Source organism: Eurytemora carolleeae, unplaced genomic scaffold (assembly GCF_000591075.1).
Source record: "Eurytemora carolleeae unplaced genomic scaffold, Eaff_2.0 scaffold223, whole genome shotgun sequence".
NCBI lineage: Eukaryota > Metazoa > Arthropoda > Copepoda > Calanoida > Temoridae > Eurytemora > Eurytemora carolleeae.
Genome location: NW_019396601.1, coordinates 74,452 through 90,254, shown reverse-complemented (window position 1 = coordinate 90,254; position 15,803 = coordinate 74,452). Strand labels below are relative to the sequence as shown.

General features: G+C 31.6%; 2 protein-coding genes across 3 annotated transcripts; both read left to right on the top strand.

The window, feature by feature from the left end:
* Positions 1 to 871: 871 nt before the first annotated feature.
* LOC111706136 (ATPase family AAA domain-containing protein 5) lies at positions 872 to 9,199 on the top strand. Of its 2 annotated transcripts, none has more exons than XM_023478921.1 (13): positions 872 to 1,180; positions 1,673 to 1,828; positions 2,238 to 2,330; positions 3,407 to 3,514; positions 4,246 to 4,405; positions 4,953 to 5,133; positions 5,681 to 5,810; positions 6,415 to 6,479; positions 6,712 to 6,818; positions 7,477 to 7,548; positions 8,114 to 8,205; positions 8,713 to 8,823; positions 9,121 to 9,199. In XM_023478921.1, the coding sequence occupies exons 1-13, from the start codon at positions 876 to 878 to the stop codon at positions 9,164 to 9,166; spliced, it is 1,626 nt and encodes a 541-aa protein (XP_023334689.1). In that variant the 5' UTR covers positions 872 to 875; the 3' UTR covers positions 9,167 to 9,199. The 2 variants fall into 2 exon arrangements, with proteins under 2 accessions (XP_023334689.1, XP_023334688.1); XM_023478920.1 differs by having other exon boundaries at positions 8,710 to 8,823.
* Positions 9,200 to 10,429: 1,230 nt separating this feature from the next.
* LOC111706135 (uncharacterized) lies at positions 10,430 to 12,582 on the top strand. The gene is made up of 4 exons (XM_023478919.1): positions 10,430 to 10,530; positions 10,976 to 11,092; positions 11,848 to 11,945; positions 12,083 to 12,582. Exons 1-4 carry the CDS (start codon positions 10,465 to 10,467, stop codon positions 12,207 to 12,209), a joined length of 408 nt encoding a protein of 135 aa, XP_023334687.1. The 5' UTR covers positions 10,430 to 10,464; the 3' UTR covers positions 12,210 to 12,582.
* Positions 12,583 to 15,803: the final 3,221 nt, after the last annotated feature.

The window sequence follows — 15,803 nt, the reverse complement described above, 5'->3', positions numbered from 1 at the left end:
TTTCAGGAGAGATTAAATATGGATTTCCACATAAATATCCCAGTTCCGTCTTCTATGACTATTCTGATTATTCGACTCTATTTCTAATCAATTTTTAAAAAAAAAATCAGAGCGAAATGGGTCGTTCTCAAACGATGAATCCCTATACTATATGCTAAAGAGGATCAAAATTTTCTCTTCGAAATGCCTTGAAAAAAAATTTCGTCGCTGTGTTTCATTCTCTGGTGAACGTTCTTTTTGGATCGTTATTAACACAATTTTATTTTATTTATATTATTATTGTTGTTTTTTATACCATTTAATTTAAATTATCATTATTGTTTTTAATATGGTAGAACCCAGCTAAAGGAAACTGCTGTGCTTGAGAGTGGAAATATTCTGCAATTAGAATTCCCAAAGGTAAGGTAAAAAAGTTCATTAATTTCAATTGAATTCTCAGGACCCAGATTCGTAGGATACATTCATCCTTATTAGCTTCATGGATCCGAATGTTAAGCAGATTAATAAATTCAAACTGTTGAAATTAATTATTATCTGGTTTTTCACCCAAAATAATAATGAAATAATTTTTAGATGATTCTGGTATAAGATAAATTTTAGAAGTGGAAAATAACAAAATGGAAATGTGTAAATAATATGTAACTCATGTTATACTTGCAGGAGAGCCACGTTCAGCAAATAGACTCAAATCCGCTTTGGAGAACTCGTCTTCCATTGACNCATAACGGCTGAACCGATCGGGCCCAAATGGAAAATTTGTGTGCGGTTATAAGTGAAAAATGTAAATTTTATTATTACAGAAATCTATTCATGTTTACGGTAAAATCCGTATAATTAAATTTTACTAATGTATATTTACTGTTAGGTATGAGGTGATGAACAACATCAAGGAGCAGGAGAAGGAGGTCATCCCCTGCTCAGTCTGTCAGGAAGTCAAGCTCATTGAGAGAGAGATCATTAGGTACAAACAGAACATCAGCACACATTTTATAATCAATACAGGGGTCTATATGTTCTTGAAAATCTCCCCCCCCCCTTTCAAAAGGTCCTTTTTCTTCAGTATATTGGAACTAAAGGCTAGAGATTTGAACTCTTTCTGTGGCGAATTTTTGGATAAATCCTGCAGTAAGAAACCAGATCTGGAGTACAGAGTCAACAAGCTCGCAGCCAGTGATATTAGGTTTGGGAGCAATCACGACTTTTTCCTCATCAAATTCAAAATTCTATTAAAAGGATTGGAAACATAAGTTCAAAGGACCGCCATGTCATGTTTGATTCACAACGGTAGTCTTTAAACCGTTGTCTAATCAAGTATGAATTCGACCTTCTTATCATACGAACTTGATTATTTTAAATTCTAGTTTATCTATTCTCAAAAAGAGGTTTAAATGGTACCGTTGTGTCTCGGACATTCTCTTTTTATTTATAGGATAACATGCAATTACGTCTCCAATCCCTGTAATGATGTTACTCTAGTTTTATAACTTCAGAATAGGACAAATATGAGGTTAGCTTCAGCCCCCCACCTCTGGGGGGAAATGCACTCTTTCCTAGTCGGAATCCACTTTATTTTTTACCGTGTAAACCATTTAGTTTCTTTTCTTTTTCAATTAACTTAACTTAATTTTTTAATATAAATGTGTTTGTTTCTCTCAATGCTCCTTGTTTGCAGAAGACTAGTTGGCCTATTGAAGAGAAGAGTAGAGTACCCTGTAAACCGAATATTCCGCCGAATGGTAGAACGGAAACTACAGGATCAAGCCGCCATGAGAAATAGAACAGAGAACAAGGAAGGAAAAAAGGAACAAGAGAAGACAGACGGGAAAAGGTAAGATAACCCATCTTGTTCCTGCTCCCATTATTTTTGTTCTTTTAACTTTTGTCCGTATGGGGGCTAGGTTACTATTATTAAATAAAAATCTAAATGTCTTTGACTGAATATTTACTTTTTTCCTTTTTTTTGAGAAATTGTAACAAACTCAACCTTATAGCCGCATATTTTGTTGAAAAATCATTCCACCTCTTTCTCGGAAATCTTTTTTTCATAAGTTAAACTTTTGGGTAAAATAAAAGATGAAAAGATTGCATTTTGATGTCTGTCCAATTTTTCATTTTCCCTAATTATATAAGCAGTACATTTTTTTAAGTATAATTTGAGATATATCTTAATTCAACATCAGCAATTTCAACCTCACCGGTTGGGTTGGGTTCAAACATATAATTATATTTATTACCAGGCCAAAAAGGAAGTCAAAAGAGCTAAAGCTAGATGCTGAGTGGAGCATTGATCAACCCTCAGGGGAACTATGGACTAATAAGTACAAACCTAGGTAGTATTATTAATATTATTCTAACGAGCGGGGAATTTGCTTTTTTCTTTTCCGGCAGCCATAAGCCACAACCGGCAATTATTACAATTTCAAATGGTAGATTTAGTGCATTGAAATTGCGATTTTCATAAAACCAGCACCGGTATGTAAAAGATATATATTAAAATCTTCATATTTAAGTTTTATATTGTAATTATAATGATTCATTTCAATGTAAACTGCTAAACCTATTTTTGCTAAAAAATAAATTCAATATTTCCTCTGAAATAGCTTATTTTTAAAAATATTATGAACAACAAAAATGATGCACCATAACATTCTCGTAAAGTTCAAAGGGTGCCCATAACCGAAAATTTGCACCTCTTAACGAGAAAATTGCAAAATAAAACCTTTTTTGGAAATCTGTAACGCTCAAGTAATGCCAGTGAATATTGTGATTTTTCTCATCTTTTCTTATTCTTTAAACAATCTCAAACAATTTGTGTCGGTGACCAAAATGTGTAAAATGGTGTAAAATCTTCGTAAAATGTAAAGTAGTTTATCAACTGAACCCACATATTCATTGATCTTTTATAAAATTCAAAATTTCCTTAAAGGTATCATCTTTCGCGTAATGTGGCTGAATTTTTAATATCCTCAATTTTAGTACACTAACTTTATCACTTAAAAAACCTAATAATTGCCAAAAGTGTAAAATTTTCTGCCACAAAAAATGTACGGTTGTGGCGCTCCTTCCATTAATTTTTCTGTTTTAATGTAAAACAATAAAACTGCATTAAAAAATGGTTTTGAAAAGACTAAAAAAATAGGATCTTTTGCAAAAAAAAGTGTCAACCTCAGAACCTTCTGTAGAATTTAAGATTTTTAAAGTTTTTTTCTAGAAATTTAAGATTTCTAACCTAGGGTGAGACATTTAATTAGGAAATAAGAGGTCGAAGTAAAAATTTATCATGCATTCAAAAACTAGAAAAATAAAATGGTATTTTAAAATCTGTAATTTAACGAACTGGAAGTTAACCCTCCCCTACCCCCGGGTTCCCTCAAAAAAAGCACTTGACTATTCCCCTTCTTGCCAGGTGTACTGAAGATATGATCTTGAATGAAGATGAAACTTGGAAGCTAAGAAGCTGGTTGAATAGTTGGACTAAACATGGCAGTTCTAGTCAGAATAGCAGTGCTACCAGGTAATCATATACAGAGTAGCATTGCTACAAGGTGATCATATACAGAGTAGCAGTGTAACAAGGTAATCAAATACAGAGTAGCAGTGTAACAAGGTTATCATATACAGAGTAGCAGTGTAACCAGGTAGTCATATACAGAGTAGCATACCGAGTAGCAGTGCTACAAGGAAATCATATACAGAGTAGCAGTACTACAAGGTAATCAAATACAGAGTAGCAGTGTAACAAGGTTATCATATACAGAGTAGCAGTGTAACAATGAACTTATATACAGAACAGCAGTTTAGCAAGATAATCATAAGTACGAAGAAATAAAATCATTAGAAATAAATAAGATAAACATAAATATACATCATTTTAGGTTTTTAGCTCAATAAAGGTCTTAAGAGAACCGTTATTAATATGTCCTGTCTCTTGTGAATAGGTCGGCAGCAGATTATTATTATTTAAAGAGAACTTAAATCTGATTTTATTTAAATTTTATTCTGTTTATTGTGGTGATCGATTTTGAACATCAACAAACCGACCACCCAAGGTCCATAGTCAAATTAAGGTTTAAAAAACAATCCAAAAAATGCTCTTATCTTTTTTAAGGGTTATGGTACGTAGGTTTTCTTGCTTCTAACTCGTTAAATTTTTAAAAATGCTTTAAACTGTTTTCAAATTTGTATCCAGCATAAAATTTGCAAAAACTGAGGTATAACATGAAATTTTCACACACAAAAATTTAGTGATAGTGATGTGGAGGATGAGCGGATTGTTGAGAGTAGTTGTGCTCTGCTAACTGGAAGATCTGGTTGTGGGAAAACAGCTGCAGTTTATGCTCTAGCAGAGGAACTAGGTCTTCATGTACTAGAAGTTAATGCTTCAACTTGTAGAACAGGAAAGCAGGTCAGAGACTTGTTATTTTCTTTTTTTCAACATTAGCTTACATCTTCCTTAGACTAAAATATCTTTTGACTCGTCTCGACAATATGTTAAAGAATCCCCCCAGCCCCGGGAATTTTAACCGGACGGGGTGGGGGAAAGATCTTTCAGTTAAATATACCCCCCTGTCCAATGAGCAAACTCAGAAGCTATGTGTCGGCTGTAATTACTGAGAAATCAGATCCAGTTTTTTAAATAAATCTTTCTGTAAAAATCATAAGACATCTTGAGTTACTCTTTTGTTTAAACATCCAGCAAAAATGTCAGTATCCATTAATTTATAAGTGCTTTTATACTCGCATGTCTGTATGCTTTTATGCATTAATGATGGAGATATTTTTATTGGTCTTTCTTAAAATTTATTTAGCAGGTGTGGTGAATCTAGAAAGGACCAAGAAGATCATTAAGGGACCGATATTTGTCTTTAATTAAGATCCTCGTCATGAGATAGCCAGGGGTCACACAAAAATGCGCTGACAGTTCTTTTGTATAAATTGGTGTTATTGTTAAGGTGACCTCAATGCTGCTGGAAGCAACACAGTCCCAGCAGGTTCAGGCTGGTCAGTCTAGACTAAACTTCTTTAAACCAGCAGTAGCGCAGGGGACTCCTACTCCAGCTGTTACTGCACAGAACAAGAGCAAGAGGGCGCTCATTCTCTTCGAGGATATTGATATTGTCTTCGAGGAACAAGGTAAGAGCAATATTTTTAGGAAACCTCATTAAAGGGACTGTAGTTGTAATTTCAAGTGATTCTTCATTCCCTATTAACATCGGTATCCATTAAGCTTTATACGAAAATGTAGAATATATCTTTATTTTTTCACTTTGAAAAGTGTTACATTCTAATATTTATTTTCTCCCATTGCATCAGAGGCAGAAATGCCACTTGTGTGGGGAAAAAATCAATTAAAAATGAACTTTTATAGAGTAAAACATTAATATTTAAGGATACTCATGTGTATCGGCCATGCCACTCTATAAACGCAGCTTCACATTGAATTACGGCTCAGAAAATAAGACTTGCATTTGGTTGCTATTTATCTATTTATTTTTATCACATTCAGTATTAATCGTTAAAATCGAGTTTATTTTTATATTTGCAAAATAAATACCGAAAAAATTCCCGACGGTCGACGGGAATTCAATTTCTCTTAGAGTTTAATATATGTATGTTTTTGAGTGGAAAAAATAATATATTTATTTTGTAAAAATCATTTATATATATTTTGTATTTCTAGACCGTGGTTTCTACAGCGCTGTGAACAGTATAGCAGCGGCTACAAAACGTCCAATAATATTTACCTCTAGTGATGATCAATGCTTGAACTTAATCAATAAATCAATCAAATCTAGGATTCAACTTTTCAGGTAATTAAGATTTTAGAATAATTACAACCTTTGATAAATAAACCTCTTACTTTGTTCCAGATTTTATGTTTAAATGCTTATTATTTGTTTAATGGGTGTCCAGAGAGGGGGAGGGGTGATGAAGTCCTCAATGATTTATCACCGCCACCCAAGCCCATTTGGGTGGCGGTGATCATTGAGGACTTCTGCATTCCTCCCTGGTCAAGAGCAATCCTAGTTGAACCCTTATACAATATGATACCCACTATCTTTGCAACTTAAGGTTGTAAATCTATGAAATTTCCCAGGCTAAATACCTAATACCAATACCAAATCTAAGGTTTACATCATCAGGTTGCTAAGTAATAGGAATTAGAGTTTTAGCAAGAAATCGGCTGCTTTTTGAATACACGGATTTTCTCGTAAATTTCCCCGGTATATATGATGAAGTAAGAAAATTGTAATGTCTTTTTCTAGGAATAAAACCGTGGGTATTTAGAAATCTATTAATATTTATATTTCTATAAAAAGTTCTTCTAAATTTTAATGAAGATTAGGTTCATTTCTTGAAAATTTTTATATTGATATTATTATTATTAAATTATTATCTGCTATAAATGTTTAGGTTTGAAAGTGCAATGAACCCCTCTTTTGTGGCAACTCACCTTCAACTGATGTGCTTAGCTGAAGGAAATCAATACAATTGAAAACACCTTTTCGTACTTTCTTCAGGGGTATAGATTTTTCAAAAAATACCCCGCCTAAAAAAATATTTTCGATGCTCTTGGAAGACAAAAAAGTGGACATCAGCTTGCAACTTATCTGAGGAGAGAATAAAAACCCCTGTTATTCAACCTTAACCATATGTTAACAGCATTTTATTTGTCTTAAATAAACTTTAGAAATATTGATTTGACATCAGGAGTGTTTGTATCCCATAGTTCTCTTGAAGGCTTAGTTACCAGCTCCAGGAGTATTAGGGAGTGTATTAATACTACACAGTATATGGTGGAGTCAGGATATATACAGGTATATAGGAGTACTAGGGAGTGTATTAATACTACACCGTAGATGGTGTAGTCAGGATATATACAGGCATATAGGAGTATTAGGGAGTGTATACATACTACACAATATATAGTGGAGTCAGGATATATAGAGGTATATAGGAGTACTAGGGAGTATACACATACCACACAGTATATGGTTGAGTCAGGATATATACAGGTATATAGGAGTACTAGGGAGTGTATACATACTACACAGTATATGGTGAAGTCAGGATATATACAGGTATATAGGAGTATTAGGGAGTGTATTAATACTACATAGTATATGGTGAATTCAGGATATTATATAGAAGTATTAGGGAGTGTATACAAACATACTACACGGTACATGGTGGAGTACTATTTTACAGTAAATATCTACATACAGTACATTCGTAGAATATAAACAGTAAATTCAAACAAAACAAAAAAATCTTCCAACGTTTAAATTGGGAAAAATCCATGTCAGTGCATAAAAATGATTAAAATATTAATTATTAAAAGGGAAGTTTCAATTCAAGTTTTATAATTTTAGACTTGTACACAATAAAATTTGGTGCCTTCATTCACCATTCCCCATCGTACATTTTCTTGATTTAATGAATCTTTAAGGAAATATTGAAAATATTTTTTGACAGGAAATAAAATCTGAAATTGAGGATGAAGAAGAAATTGTAAAGAAGCCGAAGAAAAAGTTTACTCTGAAAAAGGTTAGTTCTTGCAACAGAATTATTTTCATATTCCACCCCCCCCCCCTTCTTTTTTTCTCCAAAAATATCTGTTATTCTACAAGTCCAGTTTCTGCGTTTAAAAATATTATTTCTTAACTAATTTAGATAATTAAGGAAACTATTGTCTAAAATAACAAACTAGCTCTAAGATAAAAAAAAAATAACATGATTTCCAATTTTTGATGAAGAGTCACTTACGATTCACAACATCGCCCTTTGCAATCGAACTGGAATGTGATATATTTTGGCTAGTTTCAGGGGGGTATAATGTTTTTTTTTTTTTTAAACTTGTTTTTTTCTCACTTTTGAAAATCATATTTTTCCGATAAGTTAGATTTGATTGCGCGGAGCGGAAAAATTGTTTTTAATTTTTTATTATTTCCTTTTTTTGGGAAAATAAATAAGGTTTTAGGTAAAAATTATGAAAATTAATATAAAAAAAAACCTTGCAAATATACATTATACAACCTTGGCTAGTTTCTGTTTGTTTACTCTAAAAGAAATTTGAATTTGAATAATTTGAACTCAATCTATTCTACTCTAGATGATTAATGATGGTCCTGAAGAAGGTTCTGAACCTCAACACCAAGACGAGGAGGAACTTTATCTAAAATTCTTTCAAACTAAATCATCAAGGTTGGCCATATTTAAAATCTTTATTTTATTATTTTTAAAATGGAGAAACAACATTGAAGTTACCGTTTTAATGAGAAGTCGCTTAATTTCAATGTCAGTCACTTAAAAAGACTTTAAAATTTAATAGTTGTTTTTTTACTATGTAATGATTAATAATAAAGAACGAAATGTGTATTGTGTAAACCCCAAGCAAATAAGAGTGCCAAAAGGTTTTTTTTTTATATTTTCCTTGTGCATTTAGTATTATTGTAAACTAAAACAATATTTAACTGATCAATCACAGTTTACTATATGACATTTGTTAACCATGAACAAATTTTAAGATCTGTCCTATACGTCTAAGATGCCTCATCCCTCCTCTTATTGTTATCACTTACTTCATCATTATTTTTATTCATATATTTATTCGTATTCGTATTCGTATTCATATTCCTATTCATAAGCTTAAGTTTAAGTTAAGTTTAAGCTTATATTTTAAGCTTAAAGCTTAATCTCATTCGTTAGTAGGGGTAATGATATTCATGAGTATGCACTAGAAGTAGATATTGGATCAGAATACTCACATCAACAGTTCATGGACTTACTGGCGGAGAAGGTTGAATACACTTTCATATCCAGGTATAGTTATTGGTTACTCCATACAGGTGTATATTTTTTATACAAATCTTTTTTCTTCTCCATAAGTTATACATAACATTTTTTTATGGTTTTATTCGCAGAATTCGGAAAATTTTATTATTTTTAGAGGAAAAACAAACAGAAAAATTTGTAAAATCATTTTACAATCCAAGTTATATAAAACTGATGAAGTATATATTTAAGGAAAGAAGTATTTCCCATGAATGATATTGATAAAGTATATATTTACGGAAAGAAGTTAACCCTTGGATGATACTGATGAAGTATATATTTAAGGAAAGAAGTATACCCCCTGGATGATACTGATGAAGTATATATTTAAGGAAAGAAGTATACCCCCTGGATGATATTGATAAAGTGTGGCGGATATGAATATCGTCTTCCTGAATATTCTAGAGAAATCCAAGGAGGAGTTTCCAGATCAGCTGATATAAAATCATGTGTTAAAGATTCAAATATTTTACTAGTCAAGTTAAGTTTTTAAATAAAGTTAATCGTTGAGTAACTCTTTTCCTTTAAACTTGTAGNCCTGTGATAGATCTTCTTAATTCTTGTTTTTAGTCTTGTTCTTTATCTTCTCTTTGATCTTGTTGTTTATATTCCTGTAATAGTCTTCTTAAGTCTTAATTTTAATCTCATTCTTTATATTCTCTTTTATCTTGTTGTTTATAATCCTGTGATAGATCTTCTTAAATCTTGTTTTTAGTCTTGTTCTTTATCTTCTCTTTGATCTTGCTGTTTATAATCCTGTGATAGATCTTCTTAAATCTTGTTTTTAGTCTTGTTCTTTATCTTCTCTTTGATCTTGCTGTTTATAATCCTGTGATAGATCTTCTTAATTCTTGTTTTTAGTCTTGTTCTTTATCTTCTCTTTGATCTTGTTGTTTATATTCCTGTAATAGTCTTCTTAAGTCTTGTTTTTAATCTCATTCTTTATCTTCTCTTTGATCTTGTTGTTTATAATCCTGTGATAGATCTTCTTAAGTCCTTGTTCTTTATCTTATCTTTGATCTTAATATTTATAATCCTGTATTAGTCTAATTAAATCTTGTTTTTAAATTTTTCTTTTTTGTCTTTGATCTTGTCTTTAACCCTGTCTTAGATATTGATCTGTTTTCAATCTTGCCAACAATGGTTTTGTTATGTTAATAAAGATAATAATGATAATCTTTCCATAGATCTTGAATTTATACCAAGTTTGTTTTATCTTGTAATTAGTCCTTGTCTTAAAGACATTGTATTCAATCCCTGTCTTAGATCTTTTCTTTAAACCAAGTCTTTGCTCTTGTTTTTAAATCCAGTCTTTGATCTTATTTTTTAACTTGATTTGTTCTTTAAAATGACGTCGATCTTGTCTTGCAAACCCAATCTTTGATGTTGTTTTCATCCCGTCTTTGATCTTGTCTTTAAACCAAGTGTTTGCTGTGTCCTTAACCCTGTCTTCTATCTTGTCTATAACTTCTGTTTTTATTAATATCTAAAATCTCCACCCTGTCTTGAATCTTGTCTTTAACTGCTGTCTTAAGTCCTGTCTTTTAATGTTTAATGTTTTTCATTTAATCTTTCGACCCTGTCTTTGCTCTTGTCTTGAATATTGTATGTTGAAGGAGAAGGAAAGACATGGATTCCTTGTCAAAGCATATCAATACTGTAGCAGAGTTTTCGCAATCAATCAATCAGTTCCAGGTTTACATTATTTTATTATTGATACACATTGTACGTTCATTGGCTGGCGAAGAGGTAAGAAAATACTAGATCAAAGATCGGAACTTGTCTTTTGTGTGGTGGAGTATCTTTAATCTTGAAAACTGGATCTCGATATCCGATTTGGGGACTCTTAAATTGATCCCCAGGGTGATGTCGGAAAGGTTCTGAGTTTAGTTAGTGAAGTTTTATGTATCTGAAGATGGAGAAAGACTAAAATAGAAAGAAATGTGCTCAATTAATGTTCATGATTTAATAGTTGAAAATAAATACCTTTGGCGTTACCCTAACCTTTTTATTCTATGTGTGTGTGGGGGGGGGATGCTGGATTTTGAAAAATTTTACTTTCTTTCTGAGTTGAAGAAATCTAGCAGTTTAAAAATTTTATTGTTCAGGATGTTAATATATTTAATATTTTATTGTTCAGGATGTTGATATATTCCATCAAATTGTTGATTATTCTTCTGAGAGTACTCAGCAATGTCTGGATATTCAGCCTCATCCTTTAGCCTCTTCTCAACCTCATCCAACCTCGCAAATACTGGTAGATAATAGCAACCTCATCCTTTAGCCTCTTCTCAACCTCATCCAACCTCGCAAATACAGGTAGATAACAGCAACCTCATCCAACCTCGCAAATACAGGTAGATAACAGCAACCACATCCATTAGCCTCTTCTCGACCTCATCCAACCTCCCAAATACAGGTAAATAACAGCAACGCTTGGGATCTAAATCTGATGGATTCGCAACATTTTGGCTTCCTGGATCCAGCCAAAAACTGCAAACTAACATATTTTGCTGTCAACCCTCAAATCTGATTTGAAGAAAAAAGAGATTTTTAAAACTTTTCTTATCTCTTAATTCCTTATCAACATTTAGCAAGAAAGAAACGCAAAATAATAGGAGAACTATAATTAAAAGGGGAAAATATTTGTTTAGAAAATCAATAAATCTTAAATGTGCCTGACCTGGATCCGGATCCATTTTTCTCCAGTGCGGATCCAGAATCNTATTACAGTGAATTTTCATTACAAATGAATCGAAACTTGAATAAATGAAAGTATACATGAATTATTACAGTGAATTATGATTATAAATGAATCGAAGCTTGAATAAATGAAAGAATTAAGTAATAAAATAAAAACTATAATGAAAGGGTTATGAAACAAAAAATTATCAAATTGATTTAAGAATAGATGAAAATAAGATCAAATGAATTAATGAATAAAGGATAGACTGAAAGAATGAATGAATTTTCAATGAATTTTTAATGAATTAATAAAAGAATAAAATCTAGGATCTGGAGAACGAAGTACTTGAACAAACTCTGACAGTACAGCTTATAGATGATACTTCAAGGATGGATGTTCTTTCAGGGCTAAGGAATATTCTCAGGTATAGGACAGGACAGGACAGGACAGGACAGGACAGGACAGGACAGGACAGGACAGGACAGGACAGGACAGGACAGGACAGGACAAACCTAAAGAGAAATTCGAAAATAGATTTATTTTAACACTAATGTTATTTAGGAGTGAGGATTGTAGAAGGTTGTTATGTAGAGAAGGAAAGCGAGGTGGAAGATTTTATCATTATCTTGCTAAATCTGGAGTTCATTTATCTAGACCTGCATCTACTGCACTTTGTAACTCATTATAACCTCCAACTAATCTGCTACCTGTATATAAACTATCTTTAACTGTAATCTAATCCAACGTATCAACAATGAACCTGCTGCTAGATCGGCAGAAACTTAGTCTATTTTAACTATTAACCTGCAAAGCGAAAACTTGAACTATAAACCTTCTCCAAATGCAACCTATGAATGTAATCCCTAAAGCATACACAGAAAAAAAACCCTAGACATTAGTTTTCAAACTTCTGAATGATTTGACCCTAAAGAGAATTTAGCTGTGCTAATTTATCCTTACTAACTGAATAATCTCTGTGTGAGAAATAATTATATATCTATAATAATTATTGTTATTGTACATAATTAAACTTGAGAATAAAGCAAAAGCTTAAGATTCAATTTAAAAAGAAGTACCTGTATGCATGTTCAAGCATTTTAGTGATAATTATGATTATTTTATACTTAACTAGCTTGGGAACCCAGAATTTAGAATTGTTAAACCAAGCTAAGAGCATTCGCGTGGTTCTACCAAATTCCCAAATTAAAATTTGAGGCAAATTGGTAAAGGAGTACGTTCCTGAATTATGATCTGACATTTATCCATACATACAAACAGAGATTACTTCTTAATAAATGTATTAACATATTTAAGCATGAGGTGGCAACTAACAAATTTCAGGGGGCTTGTCAAAATGTGAGAAAATTGTGGGTGCTTCCACTAAGGTAATTTTCAGCTATTGAAAATTGAAACATGAAGACGACTTGAATTTCTTCTTTGATCTTTTAGATGTGGCATTCATTCTTCCATTAAATTTTACATTTATGATAATTCCAAAAACAATATTCACAAAATTCCGCTAATCCTAGAATTTCCCAAATTTGGCCGTCTTTATTTGTGCTTTCAATAATTTTGGAGCTAATGAAGACATTTGTTCATATATTAATTTTCTTAAGAAACTCCAAAAATTCTCTAAATCTCTAGGAGGCTGTAATCGTAATTTCAACTGGTCCTTAATGCACAGATGTCAATTCACAATTTACAATGGTACCCTTGAAAGCTGTGTCAGATTAAAGTATGAATTAGGATATCTTTTTTTTGTTCCTTTAAACTGTTAATTTTCATTTAGGTTTCTCTGCGTATAGTTACTTGCGCATTCCTAGCTTAAAAGAAGCAATGGAGAAACTCACAGAAATAAACACATTTCAAGTCGAGAAGAACAACTTTTTTTATCAGCTTAAGGTTAAAGGGTGTGGTTTTAAATCAGGCAATTCCACCTTAGTATGCCGGGCCCCTTTACCGGAAAACTTCATATCTCCAGTAAATTACTCACTAGTAAATAGACGGACCACATTTTGAAAAAGCTGCAGGAACATGAATATTTTCCTTTACTATGTTTGAGATGGATATAATAAATAAATAAATAAATAATTATTGATTCGAGAATGCTTCTTTCGAAAGTAGGTTGACGAATAATGCCGCAAAATATTTCAAAGATTAAGGTAGGTTGTCATGTTTCATCCCTGTGCCGGAACATGAATTCCGATTTTTTAAATTAAAGAATTTTATTCAATCTGCCTTAAAGTAAAATTATATTAAAAATTGCGAAGTTTTCCCTCTTTTCGTGGATATCATTTACAGCCATCAGCTTCATATTTGTCATATATTCCCCCCTTAATCCTCTAGATTTTCAACATTTGACAGTTATTAAGGGTAACTAAATATGAAAAGTGTAAACAACTCAATAAAACTTTTTCAAAACATAAGATAAATAAAAACAGAATATCAGCAAGTTCTAGGAAATCAGATTTATGAAAATACAGCGAGTGTGAATTAACATGAAAATTTAGTTTGAATGAAATGTAGAGATGGCAAAGTATTTGTTAGAAAACGATTTTTTAAGAATTTCTTTTAGTATTTTACTGAAGAAACGTTTTTTCGAATAAACTTTTGATAACTAGTTTTTACCGAACTATTTTATTCAGATCGTTGAATAAGAAAAAGAGCAAAATCGATGGAAAATGAGCAATTAATAGGAGAACTATCAAAATAAATCTTTTTAACGATTGAATAAACGGAGCACATACAAAACGTATCAAAACAAATCTTATCAAACAACAAATCTTATCAAACAACAAAACATATCAAACTACAAAACATCAACAACAAAATATATTAAATCAAAACCTATCAATATTTATCAATTTGTATACTTATCAACTATTCAATAGTTGAAATTCTAATCTTGATTTGTAATTGAGTGGAAAAATTTAATGAGACGAGAAATTTTTATAGATTGCGAAAGTTGGATTTTTCGATGAAATATTTATAATTGTTCGAACTGGTGAACAGAAAATCCAGGAATTAAAAAAATATCGAATCAGTTTTTTTGATGTGAAAATTATTTTACTCCCAATTTGTGCAGAGTTTTTTTCACTGAGTATAAACATGGGAATTTAGTGACGACTTACATATCGTCTTTGTTCCCCACGGAAGTATCTCAGTAAATCAAATAAATGAAAAACCAGTAGTCTCTGAAATTTCAAAGTGTGGTCTACTATTTTCGCACCATCAAAATTGACGAAGGGATAACGTTTGGAGTCACCGATAAAAATCGTTGGTTGGATGATGATAATTTCTTCTTAGACTCCCCCAAAAATTGAGATCTTCAAAAATTGTTAATTGATACCTCTTTTCAGAAGAATTTGGTTCAAAACGCCAAAAATCCGAATAAAAACTCAAACAATTATGATATGTCCAATCATTGAGAATTAAAAACGTTCAAAACTTCACCACATTCATATTTATATGTGGCTTGTCTGTCTGCATCTATCCAATAAACANTCAAAACTTCACCACATTCATATTTATATGTGGCTTGTCTGTCTGCATCTATCCAATAAACATCAAAACGGTTAAACACAATTGACCCCGGAAAGGATATGGACCGTCAAAGAGAAAAACTTTCCACTATTATTTTTGAAAATGTGCCAACATAAACAGAGAAATCTGCGAAAATTTGTTAAAATTGTTTTCATGTCTCCGCAATAAAAGAACAATTTTTCTGGCATAGGTTTTGATCCGATAGATTTTAGGATACTGATAATTAATTCAGAAAAAGAAGGAAAAAAAAAATAATTTCCGGTGTAAAAGAAATTAAACATTTCAACTTCTGCTAATTGAAATACATTTCTCAATTAAAAATTTGAACGTTTTTAGGTGTTTTGTGTGTTAGTAGTTTTATTTTTGGATTTTTTGTTTCTTGAATCTTGAGGGTTTTGTTTCATTGTGAGGTTTCTTTTTTAGATAAGATAATAGGACTTGGATTTTATACCATTGAATTTGCGTATATCAAGATACGATGAATATCAAATGTTTAAACAAGCTTTCCTTTATGTAAATTTTGGTTTCATTAATATTTGTAAAAAAGTGCTTATTTGTTTAAAATAAATTTAAATGCAATTTGCGTAACCCCAGTGGATATCAGTTCGTGAAATTCATAATTAAGTAAATTTTTTTTAGATTTCATTCCTTAAAAACTTTAAAACTTCATATGTTATGTTTTATAATCAAATATATGTTTAGTCTCCTACCGGTCAGTACAGATATAACCTAAGCCAGG